Source organism: Rhinolophus sinicus, linkage group LG14 (genome assembly GCF_036562045.2).
Source record: "Rhinolophus sinicus isolate RSC01 linkage group LG14, ASM3656204v1, whole genome shotgun sequence".
NCBI classification, from domain to species: Eukaryota; Metazoa; Chordata; class Mammalia; order Chiroptera; family Rhinolophidae; genus Rhinolophus; species Rhinolophus sinicus.
The window spans coordinates 41,413,638-41,441,525 of record NC_133763.1 but is presented as its reverse complement, the minus strand read 5'-3'; the positions used below and the strand labels follow the sequence as shown (position 1 = coordinate 41,441,525).

Here is a 27,888-nt window from a genome sequence, read left to right as displayed (position 1 = left end):
AAAATTAAAGTGTTTGTAAGGATGTGGAGAATATTGGAACTCGTGCACTGTTGGGGGGGATGTAAAATGGTACAGCCACTGTGGAAAACAGTATGGTGGTTCCTCAAAAAAATTAAAAATAGAACTACCGTGTGATCCAGCAGCCCCACTTCTGGGTATATAACAAAAAGAGTTGAAAGCAGGGTCTGGAAAAGTATTTGTACACTCATATGCATAGCAGCATTACTCAAAATAGACAAAAGGTACAGGATACCCCAGAATCCATCAATAAATAAATGGACAAACTTTGGTATATAATGCAATGAAATATTATTCAGCCTTTAAAACAAAATTTTGACATGTTAGAACATGGGTGATCCATGAGGATATTATGCTGAGTAAAATAAGCCAGACCACAAAAACACAAATACTGTATAATTCCACTTATATGAGGTTCCTAGAGTAGTCAAATTCATAGATACAAAGTGCTTGCCAGGGTCTGGGGGTACAGGGGAAATGAATCAATACGTACAGCTTCAGTTCGCACAATAATGCGAATATACTTAACGACACTGAACTGTACACTTAAAAATGGTTAAGATGATAAATTTTATGTCAGGCATATTTTAATTTTTAAAATTGTGATACGCAACATGCACACAAGTACATTATATACTACCAAATTTTAAAACGCTTTAAAATGTGTTGCCAATAACTTGTGCACATCTCTCATTTTCTCCTAGTGTGTAACACTCAGCATTTTTTCTTTGGCGAGTTTGCTGAGATTGCAAGGCCAGCAGTTTAAGACAAAAACTAAACAACTCTTGGCCCCGCCCCAGGACTATCATTTTCATTCATTATACCCTATTTAAAATATTTTGCTCAAAAATAGATTTCCGGGTTTTATTAAAAATGTCACACATTCAAACTTATAAATCAAGACTGAAAAATACGCTTCATATCCATTTTACGTATTTAGCTTCCGTGTTCAGTTTCATTGCAGAAGAGTTCTGCAGACACAAAACACACCCTGGCCTATAACCAGCGTACAGAAGCCGGCCCCGCCCCCTCGGCCGGCCAATCAGCTGCGCGCCCGGGAGGGATACACAGCTGCGGGCCGAGCGCGTCGATGAGGACTCGCGAGAGGCTCGGCGTCCGCTGAAGCGCGCGGCGGCCGTGGCTGGCGGTCTCCACTTTGTCCCGCGGTCCCTGGCAGGTGTGTGTCTTCCTGGAGAAGCCGGCGGGCCACCCTGGACGTGTGTCGGTGGGCTTGTGCGGTAGGCGGGGCTGCTGGGTCCGCCCCGGCGGGTCCCCTGGGCGGCGGGGAGGCCGCGGACGTTGCCGGGGGCGGGGGCCGCTCTCCCCCGGGCCTGCGGGGAACCTCGGAGCGCGGCGTTTCCCCGGATGGGCGGGCGAGCGACCCTTATCGCGTTTGCTGCGCGGCTGTTGTGTTGCACGGATCCGAGAGCGGCCTAGGGAAGAGAGGCAACGCAAGTGCGAAGCGGACCCGAGCAAACGTTCAATGTTGTTGGTTTCAGTTAACCGTGAAAACTTCAAGCATCATTTGAACAAATACCGTCAGCAGGAGAGCTCGGATTTGGTTGGAGTTCATTTTTAAAAACTCCAACTCTAATTTGAATGTAAGAAATTAGGGATGCATAGATATGAGTGGGTGGTGAAAAGCGATTCAGGTTTTCTCTCTGACAGTGGGGATGAAAGTGTGGTCCCCACATTCCTCATCACCATCACCTCGGAGCTTATTAGAAACGCACATCCTCAAGTTTGACAGGCACGTCCTCAGGCTGCTGCACGCATGCACGGGAGCTAACCTGCAAACCCCTGGCTTCTATGCCATGCTACCTCTAGGTTAATACGGAATTGGACTCTACCCTCTCTAAGTTAGCCTTGTCTTTCTCATTAAACGTGTAAATTAATTGAAATCAGATACTATTCGTCTGTGCTGATTTGCACTCAGTAGCTGGCAGAGTAGCGGTATTTGGAACAGGGTAATCAAAAAAAAAATACTAGCTACTATTATGTAGTATAATTTTGATATTAATGTTAAAGCTCGATGCAGATGAAAAAATGATAAAGAATAGGAATTGGGGGGAGAGAGACTATTATTCACAAATAAGTAGAATCACAGGTGCCACCATTAAACTACACCAGCTCGGGATGGTTACTTTCCCTTAACACTGCTACTGTTTGTGGGCCAACATCTCTGCCATCAGGAGGAGCTTGTTAGGAATGCAGATTCGCAGACCCACTTCTGACTTGATCAGAACCTGTTTGTTTAACAAGATCCCTAGCACGTTTAGATGCAGCATTATTTGGAGGAAGCATGAAATCAATTGTAAGATTTCTTAAGGAGTTCCAGCCTTAAGTCAGTGACCATGGGGATTTGGCAGGAGGGCTTGAATTTGCAGCTAAATCCAGTTACCTCCTGTTCTCCATCATTTTCACATTGCTAATCCCTAGCCCTGGATCAAGCTCTTCATCTGGTGATGGTTATTGGAGAAAGTAACATGGTTGTGAACAGCATGACTTTGGATGGGGGGGGGGGGTCATAGTAAAAAGTCAGCTGCTTGACAGGCTTTTGAGTCACCTCCCTTGTATAATGCTCTTAGTGCTATTGTTTCCAAATCTCCAACCTTCCATCCCGCACACAGTGACACTCCTGGCTTTCTAGTGGACTGTTTCACCATCCTTTTGATGACAGACAATAACAATAATAACTCTGTCAGCTGCTCTTCTTTGCTTTAGAAGGTTGATTTCCATCCCTCCACATTCATTTCTATTTATGAAGTAGTGTAATGCCTCGTTTCCTGCAGACTTGATTTCATACTCTGCTATCTTCTCGGAGCCTCTGCTCAGTTCAGATATTCTCTTTGTCACCTACTTAGATCTTAACTGCTTAGAAGATCTGGCTGGTCTAGTTTCCTGGCATCCCTGTCACGAAGACAGTGCCCAATCCAGTAGGTGTTTAGTAAATGTGGTGCAAATGAGTGCTGAACTTTCCCCCCAAACCATGTTCTCATTCTTAGTTGCTTTTGAAGTTAACGATATCACCATTTTTTTGTCAGGAGGCCTTGAAATCTTGGAGTCACGTTTGCCATCATTCATTTCCTTTTCTTCTCCCTGCACTCGGTTGCTGAGGTCTGTAGAATTAATCTTCAAAATGTGTCAGGTGTGTTCTTTCTGTTCTCACTGCCCCCACTCTTTCAGACCAATACCCTTTTTCTGCTTCAGTCACCTGTTGGACAGTGTGAATCCACGTTTTTTCCAAGCTTTGTGTCCTGTACATGTAATGCTAGTTTCATGTTCCCCAAATCTAGCTGCCATCACCCTTGAACGCAGATGAAGTTAGTCATAAGCTTTTCACTTCAGCAGTGTCATCCCAGCCCTTCTCCGTTGCGTCCACCCTCCCAATTTCTGAAGCATACACATTGCTGTGCCTCCCTTATCTTGCGCTCTTAGAATGTTACCCACACTTCAAAATCCATTTCCCATGTCCCTTTCTCCATGAAATCTTTCCAATTTCACCCAGTGAGTTGTGCCGCCTTCATCCTTGGAACCTGTTAAGCCCTTTGAATCCCTGCTATGGCTTTGATCATTTGCTGCTTAACAAACATTTACTGAATGTTTTTCATGTGCCAGCCACTGGGTAGGTGCTGGGCTCAGAGAATGCAGGGGACAAGAGGGAGAGTTCATCAGGAAGGTGAATTCAGATTTGAGTAAGTTGTCACCTTCCCCTGCAAAAGTTCTTTCTCCCGGGCAGCAGTTTTCTACCTTAACTGCATATTGGAACCAGGTGGGAGCTTTAAAAATCCCAGGGCCTGAGTTTCCGCCCCTAAAGATTCTTATGTAATTGGCCTGGGACGTGGCCAGAAGATTGGGAGTGTTAGAAGCTCCCCAGGTGATTTTCAAGCACAGCCACGCTTGAGAGCCACTGTGCTAATTAATGGAAGACACAGACCATAAGTGGCTAATTTCATTGTGTTGTGGTAGAAGAATAAGCAGTACACTGAGTGCAGAGAGGGAGTGTTTTATTTAGCCTGAAATTACTTTCATTCTTACAATTAGACTGTAAGCCATTTATGGGCAGGGCCCAGGGCTTTCTTGCCTTCGAATTCCTGTAGCCGATCCATACCCGTAGTAGGTAAAAGACAGGCCTTGCTGCGATGATGGAGCCTTCTATGTCTGCACTGTCCAATGTGGCAGCCACTAGCCACCTGTGGCTGTTGAGCAGTTGAAAGGTTGCTAGTGTGAATGAGGAACAGAGTGTTTTTTTACTTACATTTAGTTAAATTTAAATAGCCACATGGGGCTGCTGGTTACTGTATTGGACAGTGTTGAACAAAGGTATTAAGTGTTGAAATGGCAGTATTTATGCAGAGGCTTAGATGCAGTGGGTTATTTTCTCCGATGGTTTGAGAGTTTCATCACCTTATTTGAATCTTAAAAAAAATGTCTTTTAGTTTTCAGTCACAGTTGACATACAACATTATATTAGTTTCAGTTGTACAACATAGGGATTAGACATTTATATAACTTACAAAATGATCACCCTGATAAATCTAGTACCCATCTAACACCATACATAGTTATTACAATATTATTGACTATATTCCCTAGGCTGTACTTTATAGCCCTGTGACTGTTTTTATAACTGGCAGTTTGTACTTCTTAATCCTTTCCCCTTTGTCACTCATTTCCCCCAACTCCCATCTGGCAACCATAAATTTGTTCTCTATAGGAATTTGTTTCTGTTTTATTTGTTCATTTATTTTCTTTTGTAGATTCCACATATACATGAACTCATATGGTATTTGTCTTTCTCTGACTTACTTCAGGTAGCATAATACCCTCTAGATCTATCCATGTTGTCACAAATGGCAAGATTTCCTTATTTTTTTTATGGCTGAGTAGTAGTCATTTTATTTATTTATTTACTTATTTATACACGCACACACCACATCTTATCCATTTGTCTATCGATGGGCACTTAGGTTGCTTCTGTATCTCGACTGTTGTAAATAATGCTGCAGTGAACATATATCTTTTTAAATTGGTGTTTGGATTTCTTCAGATAAGTACCCAGAAGTGGAATTGCTGGGTCACATGGCAGTTCTATTTACAATTTTTCGAGGAACCTCCATACTGTTTTCCATAGTGGCTACACCAATTTATAATTCCATCAGCGGTGCATGAGGGTTCCCTTTTCTCCACGTCCTTGTCAACACTTGTTTTATTGTTGCTGGCCATTCTGACAGCTGTAAGGTGATATTTCATTGTGATTTTAATTGGCATTTCCCTGATGTTCAATATCTTTTCATATGTCTATTGGCTATCTATATGTCCTCTTTGCAGAAATGTCTATTCAGGTCCTCTGCCCATTTTAAAATCAGGTTTCTTTGTTGTTGAGTTGTATGAGTTCTTTATATATTTTGGATATTAACCCCTTATCGGAAGTAGTGTTTGCAAATAACTTCTCCCATTCGGTTGGTTGCCTTTTTGTTTCGTTGATGGTTTCCTTAGCTGTGTAAAAAATGTTTAGTTTGATGTAGTCCCATTTGTTTATTTTTCTATTGTTTCCTTTGCTTAAGGAGATATATCAAAAAAGATACTGCTAAGAGTGATAATGTCAAAGAGTTTACTGCCTATGTTTTCCTCTAGGAGTTTTATGCCCTCAGGTCTTACCTTAAGACTTTAAGTCTTTAATCCATTTTGAGTTTCTTGTGTATGGTGTAAGAAAGTGGTCTACTCTCATTCTTTCACAGGTATCTGTTCAGTTTTCCCAACACCATTTATTGAAGAGACTGTTTTTTTTTTTACACCACTGTATATTCTTACCTCCTTTGTCATAGATTAATTCATCATATAGGCGTGTGTTTATTTCTGGGTTCTCAGTTCTGTTCCATTGATCTATGTGTCTGCTTCTATGCCAGTACCATGCTGTTTTGATTACTATAGCCTTGTCGTATAGCTTGATATCACGTATCATGATACCTCCAACTTTGTTCTTCTTTCTCAAGATTTGTTTGGCTATTTGGGGTCTGTTGTGGTTCCATATAACTTTTAGCATTATTCTAGTTCTGTGAAAAATGCCTTTCGTATTTTGATAGGGATTGCATTGAATCTAGATTGCTTTGGGTAGTATGGACATTTTAACGATTCTTCCTATTCATGAGCATAGCATAGTTTTCCATTTATTCGTATCTTCTTCAATTTCTTTCTTATACTTTTTTCAATGTCTTATACTTTTCCAAGTATAGGTTTGTACCTCCTTTTTAAAATTTATTCCCAGGTATTCTTTTTGATGCAACTGTAAATAGAATTGTTTTCTTAATTTCTCTTTCTGATCATTTGTTATTGGTCTATAAAATGGTAACCAATTACTGAATAATAATTTCGTATCCTGCTATTTTACTGAATTCATTTATTAGTTCTCATAGTTTTTTTGGTGGAATCTTTAGGTTTTTCTGTACCTAGTATCATGTATCTGTGAATAATAATAGTGTTCCTTCTTTCTTTCCGATTAGATGCCTTTTATTTCTTTTGCTTGTCTGATTCCTGTGTCTAGGACTTCCAATAATGTGTTGAATAAAAGTGGTGAAAGAGGATGTCCTTGTCTTGTCCCCTATCTTAAAGGAATAACTTTCAGCTTTTCCCTATTGAGTATGATGTTAGTGGCGGGTGTCATATATGGCCTTTAGTATACTGAGGTATGTTCCCTCTTTTCCACTTGCTGAGAGTTTTTTATCATTAAATTGATGGTGGATTTTGTCAAATGTTTTTTCTGCATCTGTTGATATCATATGATTTTTATGTGGTGTATCACGGTAATTGATTTGCAGATGTTAAACCAGCCTTGTATCCCGGGAATAGATCCCACTTGATGATAGTGTATGATCTTTGTAATGTATTGCTGAATTCGGTTTGCTAATATTTTGTTGAGGATTTTTTTTAGTTTATTTTTATTTTTATTGGGGAATGTTGGGGAACAGTGTGTTTCTCCAGGGCCCATCAGCTCCAAGTCGTTGTCCTTCAATCTAGTTGTGGAGGGCGCAGCTCAGCTCCAAGCCTAGTCGCTGTTTTCTATCTTAGTTGCAGGGGGCGCAGCCCACCATCCCATGCAGGAATTGAACCAGCAACCTTGTTGTTAAGCGCTCACGCTCTAACCACCTGAGCCATCCGGCCGCCCCTCTAGCAGCTCAGTGGCAGCTCGTCTTCAGTCTAGTTGTGGAGGGCGCAGCTCACTGGGCCATGTGGGAATTGAACCGGCAACTCTGTTGTTACGAGCTCGCGCTCTAACCAACTGAGCTTCCCTAAGCAACTGAGCCACCTGGCTGCCCTGTTGAAGAGTTTGCCTCTGTGTTCATCACGGATATTGGCCTATAATTTTTTTTTTGTAACGTCTGTTCGGTTCTGGTATCATGGTGCTGCTGGCTTCGTAAAATGAGTTTGAGACTCTTCCCTCCTCTTCAATTTTTTGGAATAGTTTGAAAAGAATAGGTATTAATTCTTTGAATGTTTGGTAAAATTCATCTGTGAAGCCATCTGCTCCAGGACTTTTATTTATATGTTTGGAGTTTTTTGATTACTGATTCTTTTTTGTTAGTGATTATTGATCTGTTCAGATTATTCTGTTTCTTCCTGATTCAGTCTTGGAAGACTGTATTTTTCTAGGAATTTATACATTTCTTCCAAGTTTTCAGTTTGTTGACATAATTTCTTGTAGTCTTTATTTTCTTATAATCCTTTGTCTGTGGTGTCGGTTGATACTTCTATTTCCTTTCTGATTTTATTTATTTGGGCCCTCTTTTTCTTCATGAGTCTGGTTAAAGGTTTGTCAGTTTTATGTTTTCAAAGAACTAGCTCTTGGTTTCATTTGTCTTTTCTAATTTTTGTTTAGACACCATTTAATTTATCTCTGCTCTTTTTTTATTATTTCCTTCTCACTTTGGCTTATGTTCTTTCTTTTTCTAGTTTCTGTAGGTTAGCTTTTTATTTTGAAATTTTTGTTGTTTTTTGGGGCATTGCTATAAATTTCCCTTTTAGAACTTCTTTGGTGGTGTTCCATAGATTTTGGGTCTTTGTGTTTTCATTTTCATTTGTCTAAGGAATCTTTTGATTTCTTCTTGATCTCATTGTTAACCCATTCATTGTAGCCTCCAGGAGTTTGTGTGTTTATCAGTGTTCTTGTAAATGATTTCTAGTTTCATACCGTTGTGCTCAGAGAAGACACTTGAAATGATTTTAGTCTTCTTAAATTTGTTGAGATTTGTTTTGTGGCCTAACATGTGGTCTGTTTTGGAAAATATTTCATGTGCACTTGAAAAGAATGTATGTTCTGCTTTTGGTTGAAATACCCTATCAATTAAATCCATCTGGTCGAATGTGTCATTTAAGGCCACTGTTTCTTTGTTGATTTTCTGTCTGGATGATCTATCCACTGATGTCAGTAGGGTGTTAAAGTCCCCCACTTTCACTGTACTACTGTCGATCTCTTCCTTTATAACCATTAGTATTTGCTTTATACATTTAGGTCCTCCTACGTTGAGTATATAAATGTTTACAGGTTATCTCTTCTTGTTGAATCTATCCTTTTATCATTATGAAATGCCCTTTGTCTCTTGTTACAGCCCTTGTTTTAAAGTCTGTTTTGTCTAAGTATTGCTACCCCAGCTCTGTTTTCATTTCCATTTGCATGAAATACCTTTTTCCATCCCTTTACTTTCAGTCTGTGTGTCTTTCAATCTGAAGTAGATCTCTTGTACAGGTCTTGTACAAGACCTGCATATGTACAGGTCTTGATTTTTTTAATCCATTCAGCCCCTCCTATACCTTTTGATTGGAACATTAGTCTATTTATGTTTAAAATAATTATTGATAAGTATGTAGGTATTACCATTTTATTAATTACTTTCTCATTGTTTTGGTAGTTCTGTGTTGCTTTTTTTTTTGTCTTCTTGCTCTCTTGTATGTTGATTACTTGTATGTTGTCTGGATTTCTGTCTCTTTATTTCTTGTATGTCTCTTGTAGAGGTAGTTACCATGTGGTTTACCAAGCTATGTTTATAGTAGTTTTTAAAGTTGATGGTCCCTTAAGTTTGAGCACATTCTAAAATCACTACAATTTTTATTCACTCCTTCCACATTTATTTTGTCATGATTTTTTATTTTCTTTGTGTGCATCCCTTAATTTATTGTTGTAATTACACATGATCTTCTACTTTTGCCTTTCAACCTTTGTACTGGCTTTATAGTTTTGGTGCATTGCTTTTACTGTTTGTCAGGGAGAATTTTTTTCCCTATATTTTCTTATTCATATTTTTTATTTTACTTAAAAATATACCTTTAACATTTCTTACAATACTCGTTTAGTGGTTTTCCTTGTCTTGGAAAGTCTTTATCTCCTTCAATTCTAAATGACATCCTTGCTGGGGAGAGTAATCTTAGTTGTAGGTCTTTGCTTTTTATTACTTTGAATATTTCATGCCAATCCCTTCTCGCTTGCAAAGTTTCTGTTGAAAAATCAACTGTTTTATGGGAGCTCCGTTGTAGGTAACTATCTGCTTTTCTCTTGCTACTCATAAGATTCTCTCTTTGTCTTTAATCTTTGGCATTTTAATAATGATGTGTCTTGGTGTGGGCCTCTTTGGGTTCATCTTGTTTGGGACTTTCTGTGCTTTCTGTACTTGTATGTGTATTCCTTCACCAGGTTAGGGAAGTTTTCAGTCATTATTTCTTCAATCTCTTGTTCTCTCTCTTCTCCTTTGGTACCCCAATGATGCGAATGTTGGTATACTTGATGTTTTCCCACAGGTCACTTAAACTATGTTCACTTTTTAAATTCTTGTTTTCTTTTTGCTGTTTATTGGGTATTTTCTGCTATATTGTCTTCCAGATTGCTGATTTAATCCTCTGCTTCATCTAATCTGCAGTTTTCATTTCAGTTACTGTATTCTTTTTTTTTTTTTACTGGTTCTTTTTTATGTTTTCTATTTCTTTATTGAGGTTCTCACTGAGTTCATCTATTCTTCCCCTAAGTTCATTGAGCATCCTTATAACCAGTGTTTTGAGCTCTGTATCTGGTAGATTGCTTGTCTCCATTTCATTTAGTTCATTTTATGGAGTTTTGTCCTATTCTTTCATTTGGGACATGTTTGTCTCCTCATTTTGGCTGACTCCCTGTGTTTGTTTATATGTATTAGGTAGGTCTGCTATGTCTTCCATCTTTGCAGAGTGGCTTTATGTATAGTAGGTGTCTTGTGAGGCCCAGTGGCACGGTCTCCCTGTTCACAGCCAGGTGCTCCAGGAATGTCCCTTGTGTGGGTTGTGTGTGCCCTTCTATTGTAGGTGAGCCTGGAGTGCTGTTGGCATGTCAGTGGGTGGGATTGATCCTCAGGCTGTGAGGGGTGGCCGTGACTACAGCGGACAAGTTGTTGTGTGGTTCCTTGCCCTACAGAGTAGAGTAGCTTTTGCAGGGTTCTGGTGTCAACTGAGTCTGTCCTTCGGGTGTGTCATTTGTAGAGCTGGTTGGAACTCGGTGGGGTTTGAAGCCCACCACTGGGTGTTTTGGTTATTGAGGCTCTTGTGGGGTTTCTGGTGCTGTCCAAGGTCAGCCATTATTTGTGCCCAACTTGGGGGCTGCCTAGAGGGAACTACAAAGTGATCTGTGGTTGGTTGCCACTTGTGCTTGGCTTGCAGGCATTGGGAGAGGCTGTGCTGTGAACCACTAGTGCTGGGCTTGGTACCCTTTGATGGGCACCACAATGTGAGCTGAGGTCATCTGCCACTTGTGCCAGGTATGTGGCTGCTTAGTTGGAGTTATGTTCCAGGCCAACATTAGCCACTTGCTTATGCAAGGCTTGGGGCCACCTGATGGGAATTAAAATGCACATTGAGACCTGTCGCTACTTGTGCCAGGTTGGGGCCACTTAGCAAGATGTACAGGGCATACAGAGACCAGCTGCTGCTTGTTTGAGGTTTGTGGACCTTTGAGAGATTTTAGGAAAGTCTGCAGCATGAACCAAGGTAGGCCACTTGTGTGGAAAAGCTGCTGGAAGCAGCTTAGGCAGGTGTGTGAGTTGGTTGTGGTCTCAGGAAATCACCAGGGCCCTAGGATGGTGTGAGCCTGGTTGATGGAGACTCAGATATACATGCTGGGAGGAGGGTGGGCTCAACAAAGGAGCAATGGTAGCTGCCAGTGTTTCAGTCCCCAGAGAGAGTTGCCCTGACCCCTGCCCCTCCATTGCCCCCTCCAAGCCAGTCAGTTCAGTTCTTCCCCATATGTCCCTGTTGCTCTTCGAGCTGCCACCCCTGTACTAGAGCCCAGAGCAAGTGAGTCTGTGAGTGAACAAGTCCATGCATGAGCCCCTCAAGAGGATGCCTGGGATTCCAGCAGCCCTGCATCTCACTTGGACGCAATCCCCACTGATTTTCCCAGCCAGATGTTATGGGGACTCCTCCTCCTGGCACTGGTGCTTTGGGCTGGGGAGCTGGTGTGGGACTGGGACCTCTTGCTCCTCAGGGGGGAACCTCCGAAGCTGAGATACCTCCCCATTCGTAAAAACCACACCGTCAGTGTGGCACCTGCTGATTCCACATCTCCGCCTTCCCACTACCAGTCTCAACCTGGCTCCTTCTCTGCGTCCTTAGTTAACAGGACTTCTGCTCAGCTAGACTTCAGGTGGCTCTCAGAGGTGGTTGTTCTGCATTTTAGTTGTAATTTTGATGTGGTGGTGGGTGGAGGAGAGCACAGTGTTTACTCTGCTATCTTGACCGGAAGTCTGAATCTTAATTTTGCACCTTTATTATTTCCCATTTGTTAAAAAAAAAAAATTGGGGGGGGCGATTTGTTTAAAACACCTGTATTTTTGTTAAGTAGTCTTACTGTGAAATGAGTCACATGCTAATACAATTCACCCATTTAAATTCAGTGGTTTTTAGTATGTTCACAGTTATGCGCAACCATTATTACCACAATCAATTTTAGATCATTTTTTCATCATCTCAAAAAGAAATCCTGTACAGATTTACGGCCACTCTTCTGTCCCTTATTATATCCCCAGCCCTAAGCACCTACTAATCTACTTTGTCTCTATAGATTTGCCTATTTTGGCCATTTCATATAAATAGTATCATATAATACATGGTTTGTGGTGACTGACTTCTTTCACATAGCATAATATTTTCCAGCTTCATCCGTACTGTAGTATATGATAATACTTCATTTGTCTTCATGACCTAGTAATATTCCATTGTGTGAATATATCACACAATTTTATTTGTCCATTCATCAATTGATGGATGTTTGAGTTGTTTCTACATTGTGACTATTGTGAATAACTTGGCTATAAACATTTATGTACAAGTGTTAGTGTGGATATATACATATTTTCATTTCTCCTGGGTCCATACCTAGGAATGGAATTGCTAAGTCATATGGAAAATACCTGTTTTCTTTTTGTGTCAATGAGAATGTGCGCGTGTGTATATATATTTATATGTGAATGCCATTTTACTGAGTTTTATTTGTTGTTCAGAAAGAAAGCACTGTCTTAGCACTAGGAGGAAGTAGTTTTTATTACAAATCAATTTCTTCTAAAAATAATTCTATTTTATTATATCTATTAAAAATTGTTCTTTAAAAAAAAGGCAAAAAACTGTTCTTTAGCCCTTCATGCAGGATGCTGTGTTCTCTGCTCCTCTGTGAATGTCTGTGGCTGATAACTGGTTACGCGCATGACGACGAGTGGATTGACCCCACAGACATGCTGAACTATGACGCTGCTTCAGGAACAATGAGAAAATCGCAGGTATTAGAGAAAGGCGTGTGTGTGTGTGTGTGTGTGTGTGTGTGTGTGTGTAAGACCTTCCCAGTCCTGTGATGGAAATAGTCTATTTATTATTGTTGTTGTTTACACAGAGCTATGAAAGTCATGTATTAATGATTAGCAATCATGCTGAATATCTCTCGTGACTCTTTTAGTCTAAGGTTATTTCAACCCCACCTGGTTGTTTCTATTTCGAAATTGAATGTAAAGCCCATCAAGCAGCAAATTAATTTGATTTTAGTTCTTAACTAGTATATAAATGTGAGAGTCTTACTTTTTTAATGGTTCAATACAGTTGAAGAATATAACAAGCAAAGTCACAAAATGAAGTAGTCAAATTAGCCAGAGATTATTTTTGCAGCTCAACTATAACGATATAAAACCTCTCTGCTTTACTCTAGGTGAAATATGGTACATCAGATAAAAAAGAGGCCAGTCCTGACTTGCCAGATGCTGACGAATTGTCAGAATGTTACAGCCAACTTGATTCTTTAACTCATAAGGTTAGATTTTTCCATTCATGAATTTTATATTTATGGTATGTTAATTGCTGTTTGTTTTCCTGTATTTGAAAACATTATTTGTGTTTCTGTGTACTGTACAATTTATATATACAATTGACCCTTGAACAACGAGAGTTAGGGGTGCCAGCCTCCTGCACAGTTGAAAATCCGCCTATAATTTTTGACTCCCCAACAACTTAACTACTAATAGCCTACTGTTGACCAGAGCCCTTACCGATAACATAAACAGTCAATTAACATATATTTTGTGTATTATATAGTATTTTATTACAAGAAAGTAAGCTAGGGAAAAGAAAATGTTATGAAGAAAATCATAAGGAAGAGAAAATACATTTACAGTACTGTATGTATTTATTGAAACAAATGGTATAAGTGGACCTGCGCAGTTCAAACCCGTGTTATTCAAGGGTCAACTGTATATTATTTTTTATTTAGTTACTCTGGTTTTTCTTTTAAATAGTAACTTTTATTTTCCTGTAATAACATTTATCTTACTATGTTGTAATTATTTCTTTACCAGACTGAAAATTTCTTGGGACTAGAAATATGTTTTATTCATTCTTTTTTTTTTTAAGATTTTATTGGGGAAGGGGAACAGGACTTTATTGGGGAACAGTGTGTACTTCCAGGACTTTTTTCCAAGTCAAGTTGTTGTCCTTTCAGTCTTAGTTGTGGAGGGTGCAGCTCAGCTCCAGGTCCAGTTGCCATTGCTAGTTGCAGGGGGCGCAGCCCACCATCCCTTGCGGGAGTCGAACCGGCAACCTTGTGGTTGAGAGGATGCGCTCCAACCAACTGAACCATCCGGGAGCTCAGCGGCAGTTCAGCTCAAGGTGCCGTGTTCAGTCTTAGTTGCAGGGGGCGGAGCCCACCATCCCTTGTGGGACTCGAGGAATCGAACTGGCAACCTTGTGGTTGAGAGCCCACTGGCCCATGTGGGAATCAAACCGGAAGCCTTCTGAGTTAGGAGCATGGAGCTCTAACCGTCTGAGCCACCGGGCCGGCCCCTGTTTTATTCATTCTTGATTCTATATTACCTGTCACAGTGTTGGGGCATCAGACTCATGAAAAATGTGGCAAATGAAGAAATGGGCCTATAACCAGCTTATAAGGATAAGAGTTACTCTTACAAATATAAGGGATTATTATAATATGTGTGGTAGCTGTTCCTTCGTCATTTATTCAGTCCTTTTATGTGGCTGAAGTAGAGTTTATGAGGAAAGAAACAAGTCAGGATTGTGCAGGGGTTTGAACATATGCTGTGCTTTGGTAGCCACCCTCTGTTGCTTGTGGAGGCTGAGCTGGTGGCAGTATGGAGGGGGCCTGGGATGGAGATGGGGTGGCAGAGGTCCAGGCAGTGACAAGGGTTAAAGAGAGAAGAGGAAACTGTTTTGACTTTTCCAAGGTAGAGGAGGCAAGTTTTGTAGCTGAGGGAGGAGGTCAAACTAGGAAGAGCTGGTGAGTGAGGAGGCTTCCGGCTGAGAGGCTGGGAGAGCTTGTTACCTGAGACGCAGACCTGCTTGTGCTTCGTACCAAATGTGAATGTGGCCTCACCCGAGTGCTAGCAAAGAAATGCTTGGACTGCATTCGCCTCCACTTCACTGCGTTTTGTGGTGTCGTGAGCTAGTTTGGCTGCACAGTAGGAAATGCAGAAATGCCTTTTTATAGAAATTTTTCATTCCATTATGTGTGACTTTGGTTCAAACATTGTAAAAACATGATTGGTAAAATGGAGTCTTGAGTCCTTGCTTTAAGAAACATTATTTCTCTTAAAGAGAAATTAAAAAATTTTGTAGATGTGTAAACTGCCAGGTGTTCTTCTGTCAAGTGTCCTCTTGTCCTGTATTTGTGTTCGATGCTCATTATGATCTTGTTCATCATCTAAGGCCCATTTTCAAGCTCAACTCAACTTGTGGTCCACACTCAATTAAAAAAGAAAAGCTGCTCTCACAGCTGTAATGTCTATAAGATACACGTTACCCTCACTCAGTGACTTGTTCAGAGTTGAGCTACGTCAGAGGAAGTCTGTTCTGATGAAGAATTATGGGCAGAGGGGTTACCATGTGGAGGATACTCTGGAGAAGCCATGGTTCCTGCCTTCCAGAAGCAGCGTCCCATATACTTAGGAGGGAATGATCCGTTGTTGACAGGAAAAGTTCATAAAAGGCCAAAAGCAACATGCACATTCAAGAAATTCTTTGCCGTGTTCTTCATTTCTTCTGACTTCATCCTGTCTTTGTCTCTTTCTGTCTTTTTATATATTCTTCCTTCTTTCCTCCCTTCCTCCCTCCTTCCTTCCCACCCACTCTTCCTTCTAGTCATTACTTTGGAATTAGGAAAAGACAGATTGGTCCAGATGCTCTGCTTCTCTACATCTTGCTTCATGATCTTCAGCTTTAAACTTACTGACAGGCAGCAGAAAAACTGCCAGTCAGGGCTCAGTGCTGGACGTGTGGCCCTCACTGGGTCAAGGTTGCCTCCTTGCCCCTTGCAGAGAGAACCCAGAGACAGCAAGCTTGAGGAAAATGGCTCTTTACCTTGATCAGGCCATAGGTTAGAAACTTGACCCTTACATTAAACTTGATGCTAACTGTTGTTTTTATTTTTGTGCTTACAGATTGATCAGTGTGAAAAGAAGACGAGGAAAGACTATGAAAGTCAAAGCAATCCCGTTTTTAGGAGATATTTAAATAAAATTTTAATTGAAACCAGAAAGCTTGGACTTGTGAGTATTGGTGGTGGATGGTGTGAAACCAGTCAGTATAGTGGATATTTTCAAATTATATAAAGTAGTGATAAAGCATCATTATACTTGAACAGAGACTACCTGACTCACCCTTTTGCCAAACCTGTTCGTGCAGGTGAAAGGTAGCAACCGGCTGGGCGGTGGTGTAGAGGGAGAAAGCGGGCGGTGCAGACCACACTCCTTTGCCTCTAGTTCACAGGGATTTACTTACCTACTCAGCTGTGTGCACTGCTGACCATTTAATTGAGTTTGGGGGTGAGGGTTTGTTTTAAGTTTGTTATTTGAACTTTACTAAACAATTGGAAACGTAATAAACTCCTGACTTGGTAAGGAAATTCTGTCCTGGCCCTCGCTTGTTTTCTACTGTGTGCTTTCTTATTGAGATGATGCAAGAGCATATAGATTGAGAAAAAGAAAAATGTGTTTTAAGCAGTTTCCCAACTGTCCTGTGGCACGTGCTGCTTTGCAAACTTGCATATCATGCCCACATTGTTCATAATTAATGTTAAGATTTCATTTTTTAGTCTGTTTTTCACTTTGGGCAATCAGAATATCAAGGAAAAGGAATTGTTAGATGAATAATTTAATAACACCACTTTACTTTGGAAAATGGAAGTGTAAAGGCAGGTGTTATCTGTGTGCACCCTTTAATTCAAGTCTTACAACTGTGTGCGACGTAGAACAGTCTGTTTTATAGATGAGGAAATAAGGCGGAGCCAGAAAATACTGAAGGTGGAGATACTAGGAAATGTTGACATAGTTCCTGGTTTTAGAAAAATATATTAACTGCTTTTTAATGCTTGCTGATGATTTGTGCTTTGCCATGACACTTTGGTTTTTCTCATTTTATGTTTTTATTGTTTAACTATCTGTATTTACTCTTATAAAAGAACAAAAGATTTTTCTTTTTCTTACTTGTGCCACTGCAAATTTGAAACTATCTGAAAACTCAGCAAATGGAAAGTCATAACCCGAATCATCAGATAAAGGTGCATAGTCGATCCTTGTTATTGTGGATTCCATATTTGCACATTTGCCCACTCACTAAAGCTTCTCTGGAACCCCAGAGTCAATACCTAGGGTCCTTTTGTGGTCACTCGGACAAGAGCTGCCTGCTGTGCGCATTCGCTGCCGAGGTCCTGCCTTCTGGTTTCAGCCCTGACTATAAAAGTATTTTTTTGTGGTCGATATATGGCTAAATTTTTTACGCTGTTTTTGGTGTATGTGGTTATTTCACTGTTTAAAGTAGTTCCCAAGTGTAATGTGTCTAGTGTTCCTCGTGCAAGAAGGCTGGGAGGTGCCTTACAGAGAAAATACATGTGTTAGGTGAGCTTCCTTCAGGCATGAGCTACAGGGTTGTTGGCTGTGAGTTCGGTGTTAATGAATCAACAGTATATATTAAATATGGTGTCTTTAAATAGAAACACACATAGAAAGGGTATGTATTGACTGGCAGATGAAAATGTGTTGCAGGAGCCTAACCCTGTATTTTCTTGTAGGAGCCATGGTTCAGTATTTGCTAATTAATGAGCGACTAATCGGCAAATACTGATAGAACATAACTACAGCGAATAGCAAGAATTAACTGTATTTTAGTAAAATATACGTTACTTACTTGCCTAGACTTTTATGTTTTGAAATGTTTTTCACATGTATTGTCTTTGGTTATGTTGGCCTGTGAGACACAGGTAGATATTTTTATTCTTATTTTACACATGTGAAATATTGTAAATTAATTATGTATTTAGTTACAGATTGGCTTTTGTCTTGAAATGTTTCACTGAGTAATATAATAATAAAATTCTCTTTTCTATTTGTTTCTTGGCAAATTTAATTCAGCCTGAAGAAAATAAAGGTGATATGCATTATGATGCCGAGATTATCATTAAAAGACAAACCTTGTTAGAAATACAGAAGTTTCTCAGTGGAGAAGACTGGAAGCCAGGAGCCTTGGATGATGCATTAAGTGATATTTTAATTAATTTTAAGTTGCATGATTTTGAAACGTGGGTGTGGCGATTTGAAGATTCATTTGGAGTGGATCCATATAATGTGTTTATGGTAAGCTGGGATACGGGGGCATGAGTAACAGTTTCTTTTTAAAATACTTTTAGAACTCCACCATGATTCTGTTAAGTCACTCAGACTGTGGTGATGAACTTGAAAGCAAAATAGTACAAATGAGTTTGTGTGTTTGAGTCCAGTTCTTTTTTTTCTGGTGACTGTTTTTGTTTGGGGTGGGGAGAACAGCTTGGCAGTGACTCTGCTTTCTGCTTCTTTCTGTTTTTGAGGTGCTTCTGTGTCTGCTGTGCATCGTGATGTTAGTGGCCACCGAGCTGTGGACGTACATCCACTGGTACACCCAGCTGAGGCGTGTTTTAGTCATCAGTTTTCTCTTCAGTTTGGGATGGAATTGGATGTATTTATATAAGGTATTAAGTCGGTGGGCACTTTAAACATTTTTAAATGTTATTTCATAATAAAGGAAGACGATAATCCATTTATAGCTAGTATATGCTCGTAACCTTGCCTCACATGAGGGTTGGAGGCAGTGATTGGAGATGGCAGGCAATTGGCCACTGCTCGACTGTACTCGGTTTTCTTGGGCCCTTGAAAAAAGCTCGGTTCTAATTTTCATAACCCAGTTCCTGATGGGAGGCATCGGGACAGCTAAATCAGAATAGAGCTAGGTAGACACATCTTTCCAATTCTTATTTAAGTGGTTTTGGACATATCCTTTTATTCTTTGCTAGAAATGATATCAAAATATTCATTTTTAAAAGTTAAGGTTATTTTCTTAATATAAAAGTGGTACGTTCATGGTAGAGAATTTAGAAAAGAAAGATACAGAGAAACTTAATTTTTAAAAATCATCTCTAATGTTATCACCTAGAGATGTTGAAGAACTATTCCCTGTTAATATTTTGAGATAATTTCTTTCCAATCTTTTTTCTAAATTTTAATTCTTTCAAAATTGAGATCATGCTGTATATTTGAAAGAAGCACTACTGTGCCTGTCAAAACAGCATAATCATTGAAGAAACATTTTAGACCTTTTTAGCCAGCCTAGTCAAGTAGCCAGATATTTTCAATGAATTCATCTGATTAAATTGTTGTGATTTTTTTTTAACCTTTTGCTCTAAGTTCCATAGCTTCTAGAACTAGTAATTATTTACAAATGGAAGGAAAGGAGGTTACGTGGTGAATACAGTTATCCAATGATTTCCCCTTTGATTTATAAAAGATATGTTATCTTCATATAGGCCATTTGTGGTGGAAGCCATATGAAGCAAAACACTATTTCATCATGAAATGAGAAGTAGTCACTTATAGCTATATTTTGGGGCATGGTATATAAACTGTATTTTTGAACTAATTTTTAAAAAATCTTTGTAGTGAAAAGGTTTTCCTTCCTCATCATAATTACTTACAAAGAAGGTAATTTATCCTTACTGATTGTGTTAAGACTGTACTTTGCCAAAAGAGCTACTCTTTAGAAAAAATAGATACACTTTTTCTATTAAAAAATTGTAAACAATCTGGTATCTGGTGAAGACATGCTTTGAACAAAGGTGTTTTGGGTGTGAGGTGCAGCCTTCGTTGTTAGCAGTGGTTCATGGTTCCCTTTCGGTGTTTGTCAGGTAGCGTTCGCACAGCATCAGGCCGAAGTCGCCAAGATGGAGCCGTTTAACAAGGTGTGTGCTGAGAAGATGGACTGGAGTGGAAGTCTCTGGGGTAAGGTGTTGCTTCACTTGGCCTGATTTTTGAATAGAATTTCTGAGAATGAGAAAACATATGAATAATTACAATGATAAAATGCCACAAGGAGGCTTTCCTTGACTGAACCTTTAATATCAAAAGAACATGCAAGAAGAGTCTTAGGTTTCAGACTAGTGACTTTTGTGTTCGTGTAATGTCACAGGAAGGAATTGCAAGTGTGTACTGGCTCTGATACTATCTGCCTTCCTCCATTAGACTGGAGGGATCCTGTGCTCACTGTTCATCTAGTCCTTACTAGTGTCTAGCACATTCTATCTAGGTCCTCAACCAAAGTTTATTAATGAAGCGAATCAATGTATCCACCTTAGATTTAATGTCCTTATACTGATTTATGAAATCGTATATTGTAGCTTTACTCGTTTTTTATTAAAGGTAAAATTATTTTACTTTTTTTCTTACAGATTTTAAACATTCTCGCTAACATTGACCGCCTTTAGTTACGTAGCAGTGGGAATGGTTTAGTGTTCAAAGCACCTTATACATAAATGCGAGTCCATGATGACTGATCAGGATAGAATCTCAGCAGATTGTACACATTAGGGTGTCCCAAATTAATGCTTCTTACAAAGCTATGGCGACTAAACCAACCCAGCCTGCTGCAGGGGCAACTAAAATGCCCCCGTTAGCTCAGGCTAGTGTGTGATGTAAGCCTGATTTAGAAATACAGGGAGAACTAATATTCTAATTTAGTTGATAAAATAAGGTAAGAACTGACTTTTTAAATTGAAATTTTACTGTGATGATTGTATAGTCACGGGTGTCGTAAGAAATAATACAGAGAGATCCTGCGTACCCTTTACCCATTTCCCCCTGTGGTACCGTCTCGCACAGCTGTGCTAGTACAGTATCCCAGCCGGGATAGACGGGTATCATACCCACCAATCTTACTCAGGTTTCCCGTTTTACTTGGGTTGATTTATGTGTGTACAGAACAAATTTCAAATAGTTACCTTTTAGAAATCTTGATCATATATAATATTTTATCTGCATAGCACTTGTAAACTTTGAATGGATTTTTAAAATAAATATTTTGGACATAAGATGAAAAAATTTTAAATCGGCATTGCAGGAAGTCTATTTGTAAAACAATTTTAAAATTGATTGGTGGTGGCGGTGGCAGAGGTAAAACCAAAATATTGTTTTATTTGGGAATGAAATGCAACTTTTTTTTTAATGACTCAGTGTTCTGTCTCTCTCTAAATAGAATGGTTAAGAATTTCATGGACCTACAAGGATGACCCATGCCAAAAATACTATGAGCTCTTATTAGTCAACCCTATTTGGTTGGTCCCACCAACAAAGGTATGGGATATTTTGTAAAAATTACTCATACAAAGTAAGTCAAAAATCCCTTGTATTTATTAAAAAATTTTTGTGTTTTTTAAGTCATTTTACTAATAATAAACCTTTGTTCTAGAAAAGAATGCTTCCATTACATAGTGATTTTCACATTTTGAAAAGCATGTGACAGCATTTTAATTGCTATAACATAATTCCAGCCACAGTTCCCAGTGAATTTTGGCTCATTCTATGTGCCTCAAAATCCTGTGAGGGAAGTAATTAAGTTGCTTTACCGTTTGTTTTAGGCCCTGGCGGTTACGTTCACCAACTTCATCACGGAGCCATTGAAGTACATTGGAAAAGGAACTGGGGAATTCATTAGAGCGCTGCTGAAGGAGATCCCCGTGTTACTTCACGTGCCAGTGCTGATAATTATGGCGTTAGCGGTCCTGGTGCGTATAGAGCGTCACTTCGTCACTTCGCTGACGGTTAACAGGATTTACAGAAGAAAGGCCATTAGGCTTCTTTGACGCCTAATAGTCAGGTTAAGTCACGCTTAATGGTGTATGAAGGTGGTTTTTACGTGACGCAGCTTTATTTATACCTCCATGTATATTCCTCTAAGCGAGGAAGTGGTGCTAGCGTTACAGATGTCACGGCAGTGATTTACAGTAATACTTTCTTTTAAAATGTGTCCCTCAATGGTGAGTTAATACACATGAAATCAGAAATCAGTCGTTTACGTCCTCTTTGAGAAAGGGGGCCTTCTTCTTTCAGTCTGAGTGTTTGTAGCACTGAGAAGGGAAGGTCGCAGCGTCTAACAGAATCAGGAAGGGATGTGGAAGCAGGTGAGTGTGAACAGCTTGTCATCAGGAGCAGACGTTTATTAACAAGAAATATTACTTGTCATTCATCCATGATCCCTTTAGCTTTGTTGTTGGTGGTTTTCAGCCCTATCCAATAAAGCGGTTGTCATATGAAAAGAAAACGTAAAGAACTCAGCTGTGTCACGGAAAGCATTAAAGGCTTGTCCTCCCTAAGAACACAAAATTCACTGTTCTCCAATCACTTTGTTCCTGTTTTGCTTTTGTTTTTTGGCTTGTGATTATAGGATTCAGTGGTTTAGGGGTCTGGTTTTGTTAGGTGACATTAGTTGTGTAGTAGTAGTTTAATCTGTGAAACTGAAATTGTAAGCAAAACCCCATCATCTCACGTTGCTTTACCGAAGGAAAGACCTTTTGCTGTTTGTTTTCAAATAGTGTCTCTGGTACAGTGATTTTTAAACATTTTGTTCTCAAGACACTTTGCATTCTTAAGAATTGAAGACCACAAAGAGCTCTTGTTTATGGGAGTTTGTTTTTTTTGTATTTACCATATTAGGAACTAAAACTGAGAAAATTTAAAAATACCAGTATACATGAGCACACAGACCATGAGCCGTGAGAGTGAGGCAGTCACTTCAGCGCCAGAAGACTGCTGCACACTCACGAGAGGAGAGTGAGAAAGACTAATGTCTGCATTACGAAAAGTTTGGACCTCACAGATCCCCTGAGAGAGTCTCAGGGGTCCTTCCTGGGCTCCGGGGGCCACACTTGGAGAAATGCTGCCTAGTTTTTCCCATGCACTGTGTGACTCAAAAAGTCTGTTGAATTGTAGCTGTAGCTACAGCCAAGTTTGTATTGGTAAAAAAAATTAACCTGCAGGAGAATGTTTACATAATGATGTACAACTTTTGAATAATCAGCATTTACCTTATATGATGGGTGTGAATATAGACAACGTATGAGCAATTATCAGACAATTAGTATTAGAATGTGTCCAGCTGATTAAGATGTCTACTGAATACTCAGTGATTTCTCAAATTTAATTGGCTGTTCTGGCCCTGTATTAAAGAAGAGGTCTCTAATGAAAAAAAGTGCAGTTGAGTTGTTCATGTTACATAATTTTGTTAACACACTGAATAAAAAGAACCTCCTAATTTCATTGTAAGGCAGCCCTTAGGTACTCAGCAATATGTATTTCTTTTCCTTCTAGAGTTTCTGCTATGGTGCTGGAAAATCTGTTCACATGCTGAGACCTTTAGGTGGTCCTGGAAGAGAACAGCCCCCGGCCCTTCAGCCAGGGGACAGGCGGCGGCCGCAGGAAATTGATTATAGACCCCAGGCTGGAGCAGGTGATGCAGACTTTTATTATAGGGGCCAGACTGGCCCCTCTGAGCAAGGCCCTTATGACAAAACGTATGAGGGTAGAAGAGATGTTTTCAGAGAGAGAGATGTTCACTTGAGACTGCAGACTGGCAACAGGAGCCCGGAAGTGCTCCGGGCATTTGATTTACCAGACAAAGAGGCGCGAGAGCATCCCCAGGTGGTGCCCACTGTAAGTCAGCACTTGTTCCTTCTGCTGCCCCTTCTGACGGCCTCAGTGCTTCCTGTAGAGCTTTCGGTTAAGTGTTTGTACTCTTCTCCCCTGCACTGTTACTTATGTCGCTAATTATTCACATTCTCTCTCTCTCTTCCCCTTTCCGGTCAAAAGTTAGTGCAGCCTCCTTAGAAGAAATGAGATTTATTTTTTATGTTCAGGACTCTTTCCCAGTGGTTTGCTAGCACAGGTGGTCATTTATGTGAAATGTCATAGGAAACCAGCAGGTGAGCAGGACTGAAGTATCTACCTTTGAAGGCCCGGAGGCCTGAGGGAGCCCCCGGGAGAGCCTGGAGTCTTAGCGGGAGTGGGCCAGGGGGAGCGAGAACCTCCCCTTCCCAAATCTTGTACCTCTTTGGCTGGCGACACTATACTTTTGACCTGCGAATGGTGAGGCCTTCTTTCCACCTTTATTGGTCATTTAAAGGGACATTTCTATTTCTGTTTAAGAGAGGAATTCATATTGTCATTTGCAAAGTTTAAATTACAGCTGTAAACCTTTTAAAAATAACTACGAGGAAGTGACAGAATTCCTTCTTCCCGTGGAGTTCCGTACAAGCAGAAACATCTGCCTGCCTCTGGAAAACGGAAGATGTTCCTTTCAGCTTTAAAAGTTAATGCTTATCTGTCACTCATCTCAAGAAGGCTCCAGGGACTTCCCATCTCACTTGAAGCCGCAGTTACCTGGGTGGCCTATGGCTTCCTTGATCTGCCCACACCCCACCTAGAGTGAGGGTTTTGACCCCCCTCATTCTGCTTCAGCCACAAGGACCTCCAGACTGTTCCTTGAATTCAGCCTTTGTGCTTGTTGTTCATGAGCTGGAATTCTGTTCCCTCACATATTCATATGGTTCGTTTTTTTCACCTCTTCAGGCCTTTGCTGATAGATGACCTTTCAGACCACCCTAATTTAAACAGCAGTCCAATCCTGCCACCCCCACCCACTTCCAGCATGATACTTTATTAATTTCTTTTTCCCTAATTCTCTCCCCAAACTAAATGTGAGTTGCAGAGAGGGCGGGGATTTTGTGTTTCGTTCCTGCTATATCCCCAGCATCTAGAACTTAATATATGCTCAGTAAACGTTTGTCAAATGAATTGTTCTCAGGAGGCAAGAGGAGTTGGCAATACCAGCCACCAGTCCTCTCAACCCTTCCTGAACTTGGTCACTTGACACCTAGGATGTCCCAAGTGTCCCACTCCTCCATGTACAGTTCTGTGAGGCTTAATAACATTTATATAATTACAGTCCAGCCTGAAACCGGGATTTGAAAGAATTCAGTTTGTTACAACAGATTTGCATAGAAACTTGTTAAACATGTTTGATTACTAAACCTTCACATTATGTTGCTTAATTCAAACAAAATGTAATTGTCTGCCTTATAGCCTAAGTCACCTGTTGTGGATACAAAGCCCAGAGAGACTGGTGGAATCCCAGGAGAAAGCATTCCTGAAAGCAGCCAGCCTCCCATGCCTGTCTCCCAAGAGCTGTCAGGGAATGTGGACAGTTCTCCTGAGGCAGGAAAGGCCCCGCCCAGGACTGATGGCGCAGGCAGCCCAGCGAGCACTGCTGCAGCTGGCGGAGGGGATCCCGAGGGCGGCCCATCTGGCTAGAGGACAGACTCGGACCGCGGCTTGGGTTTTGTAAAGTATCCCCTTCACAACTATTTACTACAAGTTTTCTGATGTTTATCACACAGGTGCCAACTTAAACATTGTTATTTTTACTGACAACTACAATGAACAAGCATGTATTTCTATTTAATTTGATTTCTTTTTTCATCTGTTTAATGTTCTCTTCTCTCTGATGTTAAGATACATCCTACAAAGTTTTGAAGTGTTAACTTTGAAACAGCATCTCATAAGTGAACATATGGCACGTATCACTAACTGAATAATTAAGGAGACTGGTTTAAATTAAGGACATTGAAAAAGAAGTTTTATTATTTCCAAGCACATATAGGAACCAACTAACCAAAGTGTGTGTTGCCTGTTGGAAGTCCTGTAATACCTACTTTAGTTAACAGGATAATTTGTTAGTTGTGCACTGGATTCCAAAAATGTTACGTACCGACGATCTATGTTTAAGGAAAGTCCACTGCTGTCAAATTTACTCTCTCCCTGTACTTAAGCATCTTAATGCAGCCAGGGGTCTGCAGTATCGCCACCCATCCACCTGTGTCTGTGTAGGCTGCTCACAGATCAAAGTGGCTTTGTAGTTTCACGTCCTACCTTCGTCTCTCAATTCTTGCCTGCTTCCACATCACCCTTTTTACTTTATTCTTAGCTAAGACGAACTGAAGATTGCCAGGGTAATTTAGATATGTCATAGCTTGTTAAGTCAGTTTCATATGGTGAATAGACTTTAGACTTTAGAGAATGGCTTTGTTCTTCCCCCACCAGACGAAGTGCACAGGCTTCATAAGATCTATTTCCCTGGCAACTCAGAATCCCAGCAGTTGAGACTGTTTTAAACTTTTTCTTTTTTTAAGTAATTAATTTTGCTGGTACCGACCTACAGAGCAGTTTCACATACTTTGTTTAGTATTCTTTGTTTTAACCTTCACACTAAAAGTTATGTTCAGCTGCTTACTAAGAATGATACCAGTAGGAATAGTCTTAAATTTTTCATTCAGGTACTTTTATGAGAAAAAACATATTCAAAGCATTTGCTTTCTGTTAAGTTTTTCACATGAAATGTAGACTATCCCTTTTTTGGGCTCCTAAAAGCATCACTTAGATGCTTGTAACAATTTAATTTTACATGTTAATATTATTTTCTAGTTTAATATTGCAAACATCTTTTAGTATTTTATCAGAGGTAGTAATTTTTTCCAAGAAATACAAAAATTAATTTTATATAAAAATTTGTAACAGGCATATAACAAATGAATAATGAAAGGATGCCTGCAGTTTGGAATAGATTTGTGAACATTAATGCATATAAAATAGTCTTCTGTGGGGGCTAGACATGGTCACACTGGTGACTGCTCCCAATGTGGCAGCTGTCATCTGAGCTGTGATTTTGATTCTGAACAGAAATGAATGCCTCAAGTGGTAGACTCTAACTACGAGAGTAAGTGAATGCATTTTGCACACCAGACTGCTTTTTGTCAGTCCAAAAATGAATCTTTTTAAAAAATTGAAGTAAAATTTCATCTTTGTATTCTTTCATTACAGATAACCATTTGGGGATGAAATCTACTTTGACAGCTAGCAAAGCAACATGCTACTGTTGAATGATGACAGCAATTCAGGGAAAACTAATTAAAGCAAATTGAACACATCAAGGCCAGTTTATAACTAGAAGAGATAGGCCTGTTTATTGTATATCCAATATTTATCACTAAAATCAAAGTTTATAGTGACAAGCTTTTTGGAAAATCAGAACATGGTAGACAGGTTTTAAATGGAATAATGTTGAATGTTTACAGGGTCTAAGAACTACCATATACACAAAATAAACACTTATTTTTTACATTACTGTGGTTGATATGCGGTCTTTGTTAGTTGAATATTCTTATAAGAAAAAGCAAAACTTATGTGCAGTTTTTAAAGGATTCTATCTCCAGGACATTATATGCCATACATAATATGTAAAACATAATATAATCCAAGTATTCGGTACTCGTGACAATTTCTGTATGATCTTAGAACCATGAATATATATTTTTTCCCTGAGCCCTTAACGTTATTCCAGATTGTGTAACTTTCTTCTTTTTTATTTTTTTAAACATTGGTCATTTGGAGAAGTTGTTCTCACTGCTGATCAAAATCACCTGAAGAATTTTTAGAATGAGCTCCCCAGATCCCAGCCCAGATGTGCAGTCAGAAGCAACCAGAGGTTGGATCTTGTTCCTGGTGCGGGTTTGCATTATGCAGGTCAGCCGCAGCGTCCCGGCCCTGCTCTGTCCTTGTCGTCTTGCTTTTGCTGAACTCTGTGTCATGTCCTGTTATGTATCCCTGTAAACCACCTTCAGTTTCTGGGAAGAGGAGGCCGAGGCTTAATGACAACTGAGGTTCTCTTCTCGCCTACATCTTTCATACTTAAATTTTATGCCTTTTCATCTATATTCTATTTTCGTGGCCTACATTCTTGACCTAACCACATGAGTTTGTTTTTTTTAACATTAGGGCCTAAAAAGTTTTACAGCAGTATTTTGCAACAAAGGATACATTTTAAAACTATGTATATGTGGACACATGTATATATATAGTCATGTACCACGTAACAATGTTTTGGTCAATCTGCAGAACACACATACAGTGGTGGTCTCATACAATTCTAATGGAGATGAAAAAATTCCCTTCACCTAGGGAC

The 27,888-nt window shown here is 39.8% G+C and overlaps 1 protein-coding gene across 4 annotated transcripts; it reads left to right on the top strand.

The window, feature by feature from the left end:
- The first annotated feature begins 1,071 nt into the window (after positions 1–1,071).
- On the top strand, positions 1,072–27,050 carry CLCC1 (chloride channel CLIC like 1). Of its 4 annotated transcripts, none has more exons than XM_019730548.2 (12): positions 1,072–1,195; positions 12,662–12,803; positions 13,223–13,324; positions 15,960–16,067; positions 17,928–18,149; positions 18,380–18,520; positions 19,730–19,823; positions 21,073–21,170; positions 21,455–21,601; positions 23,184–23,525; positions 24,954–25,211; positions 26,748–27,050. In XM_019730548.2, exons 2-11 carry the CDS (start codon positions 12,675–12,677, stop codon positions 25,179–25,181), a joined length of 1,611 nt encoding a protein of 536 aa, XP_019586107.2. In that variant the 5' UTR covers positions 1,072–1,195; positions 12,662–12,674; the 3' UTR covers positions 25,182–25,211; positions 26,748–27,050. The 4 variants fall into 4 exon arrangements, with proteins under 4 accessions (XP_019586107.2, XP_074175133.1, XP_074175135.1 ...); XM_074319034.1 differs by having other exon boundaries at positions 1,098–1,256; XM_074319032.1 differs by having other exon boundaries at positions 24,954–27,050.
- Positions 27,051–27,888: the final 838 nt, after the last annotated feature.

Coding starts and splice junctions, on each gene's coding strand:
- CLCC1 (XM_019730548.2), top strand. CDS start 12,675: ATGCTGTGTTCTCTGCTCCTCTGTGAATGTCTGTGGCTGATAACTGGT. Junction 18,150..18,379: donor ATCCATATAATGTGTTTATG/GTAAGCTGGGAT, acceptor TCTGTTTTTGAG/GTGCTTCTGTGTCTGCTGTG. Junction 18,521..19,729: donor ATTGGATGTATTTATATAAG/GTATTAAGTCGG, acceptor GGTGTTTGTCAG/GTAGCGTTCGCACAGCATCA.